This window comes from Dasypus novemcinctus, chromosome 12, assembly GCF_030445035.2.
Source record: "Dasypus novemcinctus isolate mDasNov1 chromosome 12, mDasNov1.1.hap2, whole genome shotgun sequence".
NCBI classification, from domain to species: domain Eukaryota; kingdom Metazoa; phylum Chordata; class Mammalia; order Cingulata; family Dasypodidae; genus Dasypus; species Dasypus novemcinctus.
This window is the reverse complement of record NC_080684.1, coordinates 98,366,466-98,379,885: the sequence shown is the minus strand read 5'-3', so window position 1 is coordinate 98,379,885 and position 13,420 is coordinate 98,366,466. Positions and strand designations below refer to the sequence as shown.

At 61.2% G+C, this 13,420-nt stretch overlaps 1 protein-coding gene across 4 annotated transcripts in view; it reads left to right on the top strand.

Annotated features, from left to right (window-relative positions):
* Positions 1-7,717, top strand: part of CSNK1E (casein kinase 1 epsilon) — a 32,646-nt gene extending 24,929 nt beyond the window's left edge. For 2 of the 4 annotated variants that reach the window (XR_011650318.1, XR_001119101.3), the window contains exons 7-12: positions 169-317; positions 3,319-3,379; positions 4,131-4,323; positions 4,425-4,564; positions 5,248-5,317; positions 6,596-7,717. Coding sequence is in view for 2 of the 4 variants with exons in the window: in XM_004466228.4 (XP_004466285.1) it covers positions 169-317; positions 4,131-4,323; positions 4,425-4,564; positions 5,248-5,280 (515 nt within the window). In the remaining 2 variants the exon portion in view is untranslated. Of the gene's footprint in view, positions 1-168; positions 318-889; positions 994-1,091; positions 2,575-3,318; positions 3,380-4,130; positions 4,324-4,424; positions 4,565-5,247; positions 5,318-6,595 lie in introns of those variants that run through there. The other 2 variants (XM_004466228.4, XM_012528166.4) reach the window with 2 other exon arrangements.
* Positions 7,718-13,420: the final 5,703 nt, after the last annotated feature.

Below are 13,420 nucleotides of genomic sequence, written 5' to 3'. Positions count from 1 at the left end.
CTGGCGCGAGGGCTGTTAGTGCAGTGGGGGGACTGCAGGTCTGTTCCCTCTTCTCACCTCTGTTAGGTTGACAGCGTGTGTGGGGCTGGTGGGTGGGTGGGGAGGGCAGTGCTGGCCGCTGGCGCCCTGGGCCTCACGGTGGCCTCCTCTCTCCCCGCCGTCCGTCAGCTGAGTTCTCAACATACCTCAACTTCTGCCGCTCCCTGCGGTTCGACGACAAGCCCGACTACTCCTACCTGCGCCAGCTCTTCCGCAACCTCTTCCACCGGCAGGGCTTCTCCTATGACTACGTCTTCGACTGGAACATGCTCAAATTCGTGAGTCACCTGGAGGCCGAGGCGGGCCCGGGGGACTGGAGAGGGCAGGCCCTGGCTCCCGAGGCCAAAGTGACCCGGCGGCGGGCGGGCCTCCCGGGTGATGGCAGCTCTGGGTTGGACAGCGCAAGCGACCTCACTGGGGTCCCGGGACCCTGTTGTTCCCCCTGCCCCGTCAGTGCTGCTGGCCAGCACCGCCGTGGTCAGCAGGGTCCGGGCAGGGCACCGCCTCCTCCCAGACCCCGGAGGGCCTGGCTTGTCCTCGAGTCCCTCCTCAGTGCCCTCCACGGGCCGTGGGTGGCCCCTGCCGCCTTAATGGTTGCCTGCGCCGTCCTGCTCTTCGTGCTCTGCCCGTCCCAGGCGGCTGCCCTCACCGTGGCCCCGCTGGTCAGCTCAGACCCCCTCGTGGTGGCTTCTTTCTTCCTGTTCGTGGGACCCTGGGTTTTGCTGGGCGCCCATCCTGGCTCTCTCTTTTAAGAGACCCGGGGTGGGGTGGGGAGAATGTTCATCAGCTGTGCCCGGAGCTCTGGAGTCCTTGAAATCCTGTGTCTCGTTTTAAATCTCTCCTGGAAAAGGGGGCTTCCCTGAGCCAGGCTCAGCCCCGTGTCAGAGAAGCCATTGCACCGCCCTGTCCCCGCCCCCGCCCCTGCGTCGGGCCTGCGTACCCACCCACATACTGGTAAGGACCCTCCGAGGCTTGGCCTTTCCAAGATTTACCCCTTGGCTGGGCGAGCGCAAGAGGCTGAGCCCCTGCCATGCACTCTCTGTCCCTTCCAGGTGCCCGGCGCCCCTGGGCACCCGGGGCCCTCCAGATAGGCCCGCAGAGGAGGTGGACGAGGTGGAGGAGCTGTGTCCCCTAGGCTACTGGCCTGTGCTCTGGACTCCGGGGCGCCAGTTCTGACGTCACCAGGGGTGCCCACGCCCACGGGGCCAGGTCCGCGGAGGCGCCCCTTGGGATGGTTCCTGAGAGACCAGAACACTGCGGAGAAGACGGGGCGGGAAGGCCCCTGCCACGGGATTCCTGGGAGAGACTCGGGGACTGCGGGCCAGGGCAGAGCCTGGAGGGCGGATGACGCCCACCGCCCCAGCTCCACAGCCAGACCCCAGCGACAGCCCCCGTACCGACCCCTGCTCTCATTAAACACCGCCACGCTTTCTCCTGGCGTGATGTCCTTTCACGGCAGTGCCCTTGGCCCATGCAGCCAGACGCTCCGCACTGAGGCCCCGAGCTCCTGGACGCAGAGGCCAGCACAGAGGCCTTGTGTCCTCTGTCTGTGAACAGGGACCTGGGACCGTTCCCTAAGGCGTGGGATAGAGGTCAGGCAGGAAATGGGGGTTCCCCAGGCCAAGAACCTCCGCTGGAGGCCTCTGTTGACTTCCTCTCCAGGCGTGGGGGCAAGAGATGACCTTCCAGCGCAGAGCGGGGCTGAGGGCCCAGGGCACAGCAGTCTCTTCCTGCCACTGGGCATTGCTATGGGCACTTGGGCCCTGGGCACTCCTCCACGTAGGAAGTCATTCCTGGAAGGACCTGTGCTATCCAATGTGGTAGCTACAGGCTGCCAGGGGCCAATTTAAAAAAAAAAATAGAAAAAGGAGTTCGTCGGCCGTATTTGCCACATTTCAAGTTCTCAGGAACCACGGGTGGCCAGTGGCTCCCATGTTAAACTACACAGGAACGGTTCCATCACCTGCAGAAGGTCCTGTGGGACGGTGCAGCTGCCAAGATGTCTTCTTCTCAAGCTGTGCCAGGAGCACCCTGCCCACCGTTGCTGGGGCGCCAACCCCCTTCCTGGGGTCCCCTCTGAGTCAGAAGCCAGGCGTGTGGCCAGCAGCCCGTTCACCGTCCTCTGCCTTGAGGGCCTTCGGACTGGATCAGTGGGCCTCGGGCCCTGGTACCACCGTGGTGAGCTCGACCACCACAGAACACGCCGCCGGAACCTTCCATGCCCGTCACCCTGCAGAAAACCTTTGCCGGGACCTGCCAGCCCCTGGCACCATGCAGCCCCCGTGGGCTGCATACCGTCCCCCGGGAAGGCACCTGCCCTCTGACCGGGAGCTCCCCTCCTGGGAGTGGCCGCGACCACGTTGGCGGGGGGCGTGGAGTCGCCAGGTACCTGGAGCCCGGGCGCCGCTCCCAGCCCACAGCCTGTGTTCCAAGGCCCAGCCAGGAGGACGTGGGACACAGCCGAGGACAGGATCTTCGTGTGACCTTGGCGTTGGCTTTTGGTTTCTTTTGGGCAAATAAAGGCCAAGAAGGCTCCGTGGTGCGTGTTTCTTTAGGCGTCGCTTGGGTGGGATGGAAACCTCAAAGAGGGGCTTTCACATTCTCATGCCTCTGGGGCTGGCCTTGGTCCGAGGCCTCCTGGGGGTCACAGAGGGCAGGGGCTCTGTCTTCCACCCTACACTGACTCCAGGGCTGTGCATCTTTGAGCAAACCACTTACCTCCCTGAGCCTCACTTTCCCCAACAAGGACACAATCATCCCTGCAGGGTTGTTGCACACCCTGCTCACAGAAGGTGTCTAATAAATGGGTGCTGTAGGTCTCGTCACCTGGGTTTGCTGTGGGCCTGGCTGAGCCACCCTCTGCCAGCCTGTACTGGGTGGGTGGGAGCCCAGGTGAGGATTCCAGGGCAGGAGACGGAGCCCTGGTTCACCCAGGCCTGCTGGGACAGGAGGACCTGGGGTCGTGGCCTAGGGAAATCTGTCCCTAGGGTGTCCCAACGAGCCAGAGCTCTCAGGTATGGAGCGCAGAGCTGGGCTGAGTGGCAGAGACCTAGTTCAAATGCTGGGTCTGGCCCTGAGCTGTGTGACCCCAGGCAGGTCACGAGGCCTCTCTGGGTCTCAGTTCCTCACTAGGTTTTCCAGCTGCCACTTCCTGGAGGGGATGAAAACCTTGGGCATGAGGCCAGCAGGGCCTTCTGGACTAGTCCCTGGGAGCATCCCCAGGGCCGCAGGAGCCCCCCCGGTGGCCCCCAGCTCAGCCTGCAGCTCTCTCCTCCACAGATGCGGCCCCCTTCATGCCAGCCCCCTGCCCTTCCCCGTGGACGTCCCCAGGACCAACTAGGTAACGCGCCACTCCGCCGCACCCTCCTCTCTGGGCTGGTGTGGTTTGCTCCTGCGCTGGGCGGCAGTGGCTGGAGGGCAGGGCACGCCTTCTGCTCCAGCCTTGCCTGCTGGGCCTCTCCATGGTGGCACCGAGTCCCACTTTCTTCTCTAGCTCCCCCTGCGCTCCCGTTCCAAGGCAGACAGCATCTCCGTTCCCCCAGCCTGGTGACGGGCCTCTGTGGCTCCTGATGGGGCCACTGCCAGGTCCCAGGGCCGGGAAGGACAGGCCTTGCAGACAGAGTGCCCGGCTGGGCCCAGCCTTCACCCGCTCTCACTTGGGGCCTGTCCTGCCTCCTGCCTGGGCCTCCCCTTGCTCATCTGCCCTGCACGGGTTGGAAGCCCCAAAAAGCCAAGGGCTCTGCAGGGGGGCAGGACCTGTCCCAGGTTGGGAGGCCAAGGGGCGCCCTGACCGTCCTGCAGACATCTGCTCTCCTGCCCCCGACACTGGCCCTTCTGCCTGGCAGGTCCTCGTTCTCCCCCCACGGGCGGCTTATGGTTTTCCCTCTGCGCTGTAAGGTCATGCCCGCTTCCTGGGCTCTTGGGGCTTGGATTCCTGGTTTGTGGTCAGGGATTGGGCCGGAAGGTTTCTGAGGTACCTCTTTCCTGAGATGCCTCCCACCTTCCCTCCCCCTGCTCTGCCCATGGCGTGCTGGGTCCCAGAGCACCCCGACCGCACAGAGCTGACCAGCTGCTCTTCTCGGTCTCTGCAGGGTGCGGCCCGGAACCCCGAGGATGTGGACCGGGAGCGGCGAGAACACGAGCGCGAGGAGAGGATGGGGCAGCTGCGGGGGTCCGCAACGCGGGCCCTGCCCCCAGGTCCCCCCCCAGGGGCCACCACCAACCGCCTCCGCAGCGCAGCCGAGCCCGTGGCTTCCACCCCAGCCGCCCGCATCCAGCAGGCTGGTGAGCGGGGCCCTTGGACGGAGGGGTAGCCCGCGGGGGCCGGGCAGCCGGCCTCCTGTGCTGTCCACACTGACGGTGGCTCCCCCTGCCTTGGCCTGCAGGCAATACTTCTCCCAGAGTGATCTCACGGGTCGACCGGGAGAGGAAGGTGAGCATGAGGCTGCACAGGGGCGCGCCTGCCAACGTCTCGTCCTCCGACCTCACCGGGCGGCAAGAGGTCTCCCGGATCTCGGCCTCACAGGTGAGCTGCCCTGCGCCTCCAGCCCCTCCCGCCCTCCGCGCCCCGCAGCCGGGCCCCCCAGGCGCAGAGTCGGGCCTCTGGGGCCCTGAAATGGCTTTGGAGCAGGGGACCTGTTTGTTGAGCAGGGATTTGGCCTCGTTTAATCCCCTGAGGTCTAATTATACCTGTTGAGCACAGTCAGAAACTGAGGCTCAGGTTCCAGCCCTCGCTGCCGGGGGCCTGACCTGGGCAGGCCCTGGGGCCTTAGAAGGTCAGTGTCATTGATGCTGCCGCCAGGAGCCCCCTGTGGGCTGGGGGCAGCCCTGACCAGTGCCGGGTGGGAGGGTGGCTGGAATCTATCCCTGGCTGCCCTCGGGAACCTGTCGGGCCTGGGAATGTTGGAGGGAAGTGTCTTCCACGCCCCAGTGTCCTGGCCAAGGTGAGAAGGGCCCTGGCCCCCAATCTGGACCAGAAGCACAAGGTGGGGTCTGGCAGCCCCGGGAGCCAGTCGTCCCGGAGGCGCTGTGTGTGGCCTGAAGCCTTGCATCCCTCTGGGCTGTGTTCTCCTAACTACGAGGTGCAGGCATCCCGGGGTCTTTGAGGCCACACCCCCTTCCCTCAGAGGGGCTTGGTGCGGGCTGTCATGAGAAGGACATACCTACCATGGCGCTAACTGCCCCATCTCTCCTTCCTCCTCCCTGAAGACAAGCGTGCCATTTGACCATCTCGGGAAGTGAGGAGGGGCCGCCATCAGACCAGTGTTTGTTTGCTTAGGTGAGTTGACATCTCCTCCCCGCCAGGTGTAGGAACACTCCTGGCTCCAGAAACGAGCATGCGTGTGTGCGCATGCCCACACAGGATTAATTTCTGCTAGAAATCCCTTTTCCTTCCCTTGGGCCAGTCTTCCATTGCCTTTTGTGTTTTTTTTTTTAAGATTTATTTTATTATTTACCTCCCCCACCCCATTGCCTTTTGTTTCGTTTTGTTTTGTTTTAAAGATTTATTTATTTATTTCTCTCCCCTTCCCCCCCACCCCGGTTGTCTGTTCTCTGTGTCCATTTGCTGCGTCTTTGTTCACTTCTGTTGTTGTCAGTGGCACGGGAATCTGTGTCTCCTTTTGTTGCGTCATCTTGTTGTGTCAGCTCTCCGTGTGTGCGGTGCCATTCCTGGGCAGGCTGCACTTTCTTTCCCACTGGGCGGCTCTCCTTACGGGCACACTCCTTGCGTGTGGGGCTCTCCTACGTGGGGGACACCCCTGCGTGGCACAGCACTCCTTGCGTGCATCAGCACTGCACGTGGGCCAGCTCCACACGGGTCAAGGAGGCCCGGGGTTTGAACCACGGACCTCCCATGTGGTAGATGGATGCCCCAACCACTGGGCCAAGTCCGCCGCCCCCATTGCCTTTTATATATTCTGGAAAGTTGGTTCCTGGGAGAGACAGGCCCTGGGCCTCCCCAGGCTTCAGCCTGTGTGTCCTGTCAGCCTGTGGGCTGTCAAACATGTCAGTTCAGGCAAAGCCCTTGGAACCGGGTCCTGTGCCGACAAATTCACCTGCTGTCAAAGAAGGAGAGGCCCCTTGGGGCAGCGGGAGTTGGTGGGACTTCTGTAGATGTGTGGCCTCGAGGGGCCTGCACGTTGGGTGGCTGGGTGGGGGCTTGCCGGGAGCTCTGAAGCTGGGGGTGGGCCCGTGCTGCCCAGGAAGGAGGCACGGTGGCGGGCAGTGGTTCCCATTGCAGGGGTGCAGCCTCATCAGGACAGCCTCACCCCACACGTAGCGTCAGTACACGAGCGGGGCTCACGTCCGTCAGGCCCAGGAGTCAACTGGCGGCGGGGGGTCCTGCCCCTCCGCGGAAGACGGGGCGCCGCTGTGCACTGGGACGTGCACCAGGCTTCGGGGTCCCAGAGGAGGCCAGCTGGGGCCTGGCTCTTGGCACCTGGGGACAAGACAGGAGTCGAGGGGGCCTGGTGGGTGGGCAGCTGGCCACAGCTGGGCCTGGGCTTCCGGAAGCCGAGACAGAACCCTAATCGCTCTTCTCTCTTCCCCTTTCTAGTGTCTTCACTGTATTTTCTTTTAAAAAACAAGAAAAGATGAAAAAAAAATCAGAACTGAAAAGGAAAAAAAAACCCAGCACAAAACTGAGGAAGGATTTGTTTTTTTTTTTTTTTTTTGCCAATGGCGACGCCCTCACCACAGAGGATTCTTGTCCCCTGCATCCCCCGCCGCCTGCGACCTTCAGGCTGTCAGACGCTGCGCGATGCTGGCGTCACCTGCCAGGTGCCAAGGTCTGTCCCCAGCCCTGTCCCCGGCCACCGCCTGGAGGGGCCAGCCGGGCGTTGGAGACGCGGCGGTCTCGCACCATGGGTCGGCATGGGTCGGCGCGGGGTGTGGGTGTTTGAAGGCAGCAGGCTGCACCGGCCTCGGAACCGTCGCCACGGAACCGTTTGCAGGAGAGACACACAGCCCCAGCCTGTGAGGGGGCAGCGGCCGGTGTCCCGTGCTGCACCTTTTCCAGTGTCCCCCTGCACATCCGGGTCCTCCTCTGTCTCTCCACAAAGACCCCGAGGAGTGGGTGGAGAGCTGGGAGCCCAGGTGCCTTGTGCGTGTGTCTCACCTGTGTCTCCCAGGACAGGAGCCCCGCCCCGCCGGCCAGGTAGCACTTCTCATGTCCCCGACAAGGACGGGGTGGGCAGTGACCTCCACGGACCCCAAGAAGGGCCTGTGGCAGCACCCCCTCCCCATCCCTTGTCTTAGGGCTTAATCTGTAGAGACCACTTCCAGAAAACACCTGGCTCTTGGGTTGTACATTAATTACCTGGTGGCCGGGCCCCCCCTTCCTCACCCACCTGCCCCAGGAGGAGCCCGGGGTCGAGGCTGGGCGTTGGGTTTGTCCGTCCTTCCTAGTTAACACCCATTTTTTGTTTTTATTTTGTTTGTTTTCTCCGTGTGTGTATTTCCTAATTTATTTACCTCTGTTTCCCCTTTTCTTTTCTTTTCTTTTTTTTAATTAAAGAGCAAAGCTTTTTATTACTTTGTAATTTAAAAAATCTGAAAAAAAAAATACTGAAGAACTCTGGGGGGAATTTTGTACTTTTTTCCTGTGTAAATATTGGACTTTTTTGAGCTTTATTGTGGTTGTTAATTTGAGGTAATAAAGTAGAAAAGGATAAAGTCACGTGGCAGCCTCTGCCTGCCTCTTTGCTCTCGGGGTCTCCGCCTGGCAGGCCGAGGCCTGTGGAACAAGACCTCCAGCCTGGCCACCGGGGCTGGGGCTGGGGCCCTTCCAGTGTCAGCGACCCTTGTGCTGGGCGTGTCCCAGGGGCTGTGCTTCAAGAACGAGTGGTGGGCCGCTTGTTCAAGTGCAGATTCTGACTGAGGAGGGCTGGGGCAGGCCTCAGGTTCACACCCTACCCAGGCCCACAGGAGTAGCCACGTTGTAACTGCTTCACAAACCCCAAGAATCCTAGCTCAAGTGGTTGAGCACCCGCTTCCCACGAACAAGGTCCTGGGTTGTCCCTGGTACCTCTTAAAAACAATATCTCTGCCTTGGGTTGGGGCTGGAGATGGGGCAGAACTGGGATTCGAACCTAGGTCGTGTGGTACCAGAGTGGATGCTCTTAATCTCCACCCTGGCCGTGGAGCTCCAGGAGTGAGGGCACTGGCACCCCAGCACTATGCCTGGGGACCCTGGGGCGGCCTCCTCCAGCTGGACGGCACTGAAGGGCAGCCCTCGGCCTCGCCGGCCTTGGTCTCACCTGCTTGTACAGAGTTTGCCTGTCAATCTGCACTTACCAGACAGGTCCCTTTCCTGCCGGTCATCAGCCCAAGGCCCAGAAGCCACTACACCTCCCTCCCCACCTAGACAGGAGCAAAGCCCCGACCCTCTCTTCAGCCCAGGGCGTGGGTGGGGACTCTTGGGAGCTTCCCTCCAGCCTCTGGGGATCTGGGCGAAGCTCAAGACTGCTCTCACTGAGGCCCCCTGCAGTGCTGGTGTTTGAAGACCCTGGGACCCCACAGCCCGGATGCCCCAAAGACTGTCTCTCCTCGGCCTGGTGAGCATTGCCTCCCGGCCCTCACTGCTCAGGGTGCGGCAAAGGTAGGTGCCTGTCATCGGGTGGGGGGACAGCCCACGAGATGCTGTGGGCTGTTGAAGGCAGGTGCCCAGCGGTGGTGAGGCTCGGGGGGGGGGGGGGGGGGGGCGAAGCTCTGGGCGGGGCGAAGCTCTGGGCAGGGTGAAGTGCCGTTGCTGTCACCCACACTTGGCTGAATGCAGGGGTTGCAGGGAGTGTGGCAGGGCGCTGGGCGCTCCCTCCTTTCCCCTCAGGACCTTCCTGGCCAGCAAAGGGGTGGGGACATTGGACATCAAATAATACGTGTAAACTTGCAACTGTGGGTGCTCAGGAAAAACAGGAGCTGACCTTTTTTCTTGACCTAAGTTTTTCTCTTCTTTCTCAGTGAAAATCTTAGTACCTAACAGCATTCATGAGCTTAATTTACCTGCTGTATCCTACAATATATATACGTTTCAAAGTTACAATGTTAGTATTACTACTAAAAATAAGCCTACTGATGGGAGGATTCTTTTTTCCAGTTCTTTTTTGTCCTTAGAATACAGCATATCCCACTAAAGTTATATTTATTTTTTGGATCTGTAAGGCATTTAGGTATTTGAAAGTCAAGTGACATAAAAAGCTATTCAGGGAAGCGGATTTGGCCCAAGGGATAGGGCTCCTGCCTACCACATGGGGGGGGGGGTCCAAGGTTCAAACCCTGGGCCTCCTGACCCGTGTGGAGCTAGCCCATGAGCAGTGCTGATGCACACAAGGAGTGCTGTGCCACTCAGGGCTGTCCCCCGCATAGGGGAGCCCCACGCGCAAGGAGTGCACCCGTAAGGAGAGCCGCCCAGCAAGAAAAAAAAAATGCAGCCTGCCCAGGAGTGGTGCCACACACACGGAGAGCTGATGCAGCACGATGATGCAACAAAAAGAGACAGATTCCTGATGCCGCTGACAAGAATACAAGCAGACACAGAAGAACACACAGCGAATGGACACAGAGAGCAGACAACTGGGGGGCGGGCAGTGAAGGGGAGGGAAATAAATTTTACTCAGAAGTCTCGCTCCCATTCCCCCACCCTGGCCCACCATTTTCGCTGGTTTCTGGCACGTCCTTCCTGTCTTCCAGGGCCTCTTATGCAGGGACCTTAATGTCCACGGGAGCAGGAGGGGCTGGTAGCTGCTGAGGAAGTAACATTTAAGCTGAGGCCAGAGGGTTGACCAGCATATGTTAACGAGGCAGAGTATTTTTTTTATTAAGTATACCCAACAGTCACCAGGAAATTTTGCCCAGACTGGAGAGGAGGAACATGCCACCTGGTGAATCGTTTTCATTCACGCAGCGAACATCACCTGGGCTTGTGTGAGGTGCGGGTGGTGCCAGGAGCTGGGCGGAGCTGGGGGTCGGGCGGGAGACAGGGTTTGGCGTCTAGGGGGCTGGCCCCACGTGTGGCCTTGGCCACCACCCGGGTCTAGGTTTCCTCCTTTATAAAGTGGGGGTAATGATGCCTGCCTCAGAAGGTCGTCAGGAGCAGAGAAATCCATGGCAGACTCAGGGTTGGGTGTACTGGGCCAGGCTCCCTGAGGTTTCATCCATGAAGACACAGGCACAGAGAAGACGCCACAGCCCATGCTCTTAGCCTTCATGAGAGCGGGCCCCGGGTGCGTGCTCAGTAGAGGGTGACTGCGTTCCAGGAGGGGAGTCCTGGCTCCCAGGGGCTCACTGCCGCCCAGGGGAAAGCTAGAGCAGCCAACGGAGCATCCCAATGCTGGACACGGGCGATGCCCCGTGTGAACTGGAGGAACAGGGACGGAAGACGACGAGGTTGTGTCTGGTGGCATCGAGGGAGGTGTTTCAAAGACACCTGGCCCCAGCCCTCGAATGGGAGAAGGAATTTGCTAGGGGGGGGGCCACATGGGGAAAGTTATTCCCAACAAAGGAAAAGGCATGTGCAAAAGCCCAGGGGTGTGAACCAGCTTGACAGACTCAGGACCCAGTGGGAGGCGATTACAGTGGCTGAGGCTGGGGGGTCAGAGGCGTGACTCCCCGAGGCTCTCGCCCTCCCCCTGCCCACAGGTAAAATATACAGCATTTACAGTGCTGGGCCCGGCCTGAGCACTTCAGAGCCCACGCCCGGCCTTGAGCGGCCACACCCGCACGGAGGCGGGTCCTGGCTGTGTGTTTTGATTAGGAGGGCCCAGGGGTGCTGACTTGAGGGATGTGCACCTGGCACCACTGGCAAGGGTATGGCAGGGAGGAGGAGCGCAGCAGGGAGGAGGCCGGGAGGACTCGGCGGCTGAGAACAAGGTCTGTTCTTAGCCCACTGAGGGGCGGAGACGGAGGTGCCAGGTGGTTCCGAAGCCAGCCGCCTGGGAGCTCCCTGGACCGGCCGGACCTCCCGCCAAGGAGGGGCTGCTGGAGGGGCAGGGGCAGAGCCGGGAGGGGAGGGGCGCCAGCGAGGGCGTGGCCAGCCGGCCCAGAGCGACACCCTCTCTCCCTTTTTTTTCTTTAATTGAGATATAATTTGTGTCCAGAAAAATGTACAAATCTTATGTGTACGGTCCGGTGACTTTTTCCTTGTGTCTCTCCATACACCCGTGGAGCCACCCCCCAGGTCAGGGTGTAGGCTTTTCCGAGTGCAGCCAATGCCTCGTGCTCCTTCCCATTAGATACTGCCCTCATAACCCCCGTGCACGTGCACACTGCCCGATCCCATCAACAGGGCACCTTTGGCTGGGGGAGAAGAGAACGGAGGTGAGAAGTCTGTGGCGAGCCCAGGAGGTTGGCGGAAGGGAGGGCCTGAGCGGGCTGCGGGCACCTGGCAGAAGAGGCCTGCCCGTGTCTAGGGGGCCAAGAACCCTGGAGGAGGAGCGCGGGGGCACAGGGAGACCGGGACGGAAGGAGGGCCGGCCTCCTCTGAGCTTCGTCCCCTTGTGTCCCCTGCTCTGCTTCCGCCTGGGCAGACCCCTCTCCATTCACCTGCCCCCACTCTTTGACGCCAACGGCCCCCACGACCGGCGGCGGAGGGGCCATTCCTCCCCCGCTAAAGCTCACAGCCCCACCCTGCTCATCAGAGACCTCCCCCAGGCTTCCCCCCTGTTTCCGCCCCACCTCTCACCTGCACATCAGCTGCGGCCTTTGCCTCCCACCCCTTCTCCAGCTGCCCCCTGGCCCAGGCCTGCCCCAGGGCTGTCCTCCTCCCACATCAGGTGTGGCTCCGGGGCCTTGACCGGCTCAGGCTCCCGCCATTCCCGGCGGTCAATCAGAGGCCAGGATACTGCCCCGCACCTCCCTGCCCGGCCTGCCCCGCTCCACACGCAGTGGCCTCTCCTTCCTCACCTGCCCCTCCACCTGCACGGCTGGGGATTATTCCTGGGCCCAAGCTGGGCCCAAGGCCCTGCCCCTCCCCAAGTGCCAAAGGCCATGGAACTGCCCAGGCAGAAACACACCAGGGAAAGCCTCCGGCCGCAGTTTTATTAAATACCCCATTCCCAACCCCACACGGTCTCATTAGGGGTAGTTAGAGCTAAGAACACTGAGCCCCCCTTTCTCTTTCCCTGAGTCTACAACCCAGGCCCGGCACCCACAGGAATGCAGCAAATCCCTCAAAGGAGTCAGCACATTCCAGGCTCCAGCCCAGTGCTGCCCGGTCCCCGGGCGTCTCTGACGCACCCGCAAGCCACACTTCTCCGGTGCCCATTTCTCTGCCTGGAGTGAGTGGGTGAGGGAGAAGGGGTCTGATGATCGGGAGGAAGGTTGCCACGGCAACACGGGCCCCCTCCCTTCCTCCTCCTCCCTCTGGCCTCCTCCCTGCCACCCCTTCTTTCACCCTAGCCTTGAGAGCGCCACCAACCCCCCGTGGCATCTTCCTGTCCTCCCGGGTGTCCTGTGGGAGGCCATGTCCCACGGCTTACTGGGGTTCAGGATGCTCTACCTGCCGGGCTTGACTTCACCCGGTGAAGACTGGGGTGTGGATGGCTATTAATAAAACTGCGGCAGGAGGCTTTCCCTGGTGTGTTTCGGCCTGGGCAGTTCCATGGCCGAGCTACCTGTGCAGGAGAGGCTGGTGAGATGGGGGTCCTGCTCAGGCAGCTGCTAGGGTGAGGAGGGCAGGGGGCTCGGCCAGGGGGCTGAGGTAAGGAGCACTGGGCAGAGGGAAGACCCCCACAGTGCGGCCCTGCAGACCCCTTGGAGCATGGCATCTTGAGTAAATCCCCCTCCTAAGGGGAAGGGGATATGGCTCAGGCAGCGGGTGCCCACCTGCCTCATGGGCGGTCCCGGGTTTGGTTCCCAGTGCCTCCTAAAGAAGACGAGCAAGACAGCGAGCTGATGCCATGGGCTGGGGTGGCGAGCTGCCGCCACGAGACGACACAGCCAGGTGGCACAACAAGGAGAAACAGCGAAGAAACACAGGAGACAATAAAAGCAGGGAGCAGAGGTGGCTCAAGTGATTGGGCGCTTCCCTTCGGCGTGAGAGGTCCTGGCTTCTGTTCCCAGTGCCTCCTGAAAAAAAAAAAAGACGAACAAAGAGCAGATGGTGAGCTCAAACAATGGGGGTGGGGGGAGAAATAAATCTTAAAAAAAAAAGCAAGTCTCCCAAGGCCTTTCCTCCCTGTACCTTCAAAGCACCTGTGATTAAGGTGCAGTTCCCTTTGAAGTCCCCCATCCTCTTTGCCCAGGACACTGCAGCCGTGGGGCGGCCACCCCGTCTTCCTCGCCTCCTCTTTTCCCTCTCGCCTCCCCAGCCACCTGCCTACCCTGACCCACTAGCTGCCCTCTCTTTTCTCCATGGCAGTGTTCTAGGGAAGTTGGCTGCTACTTG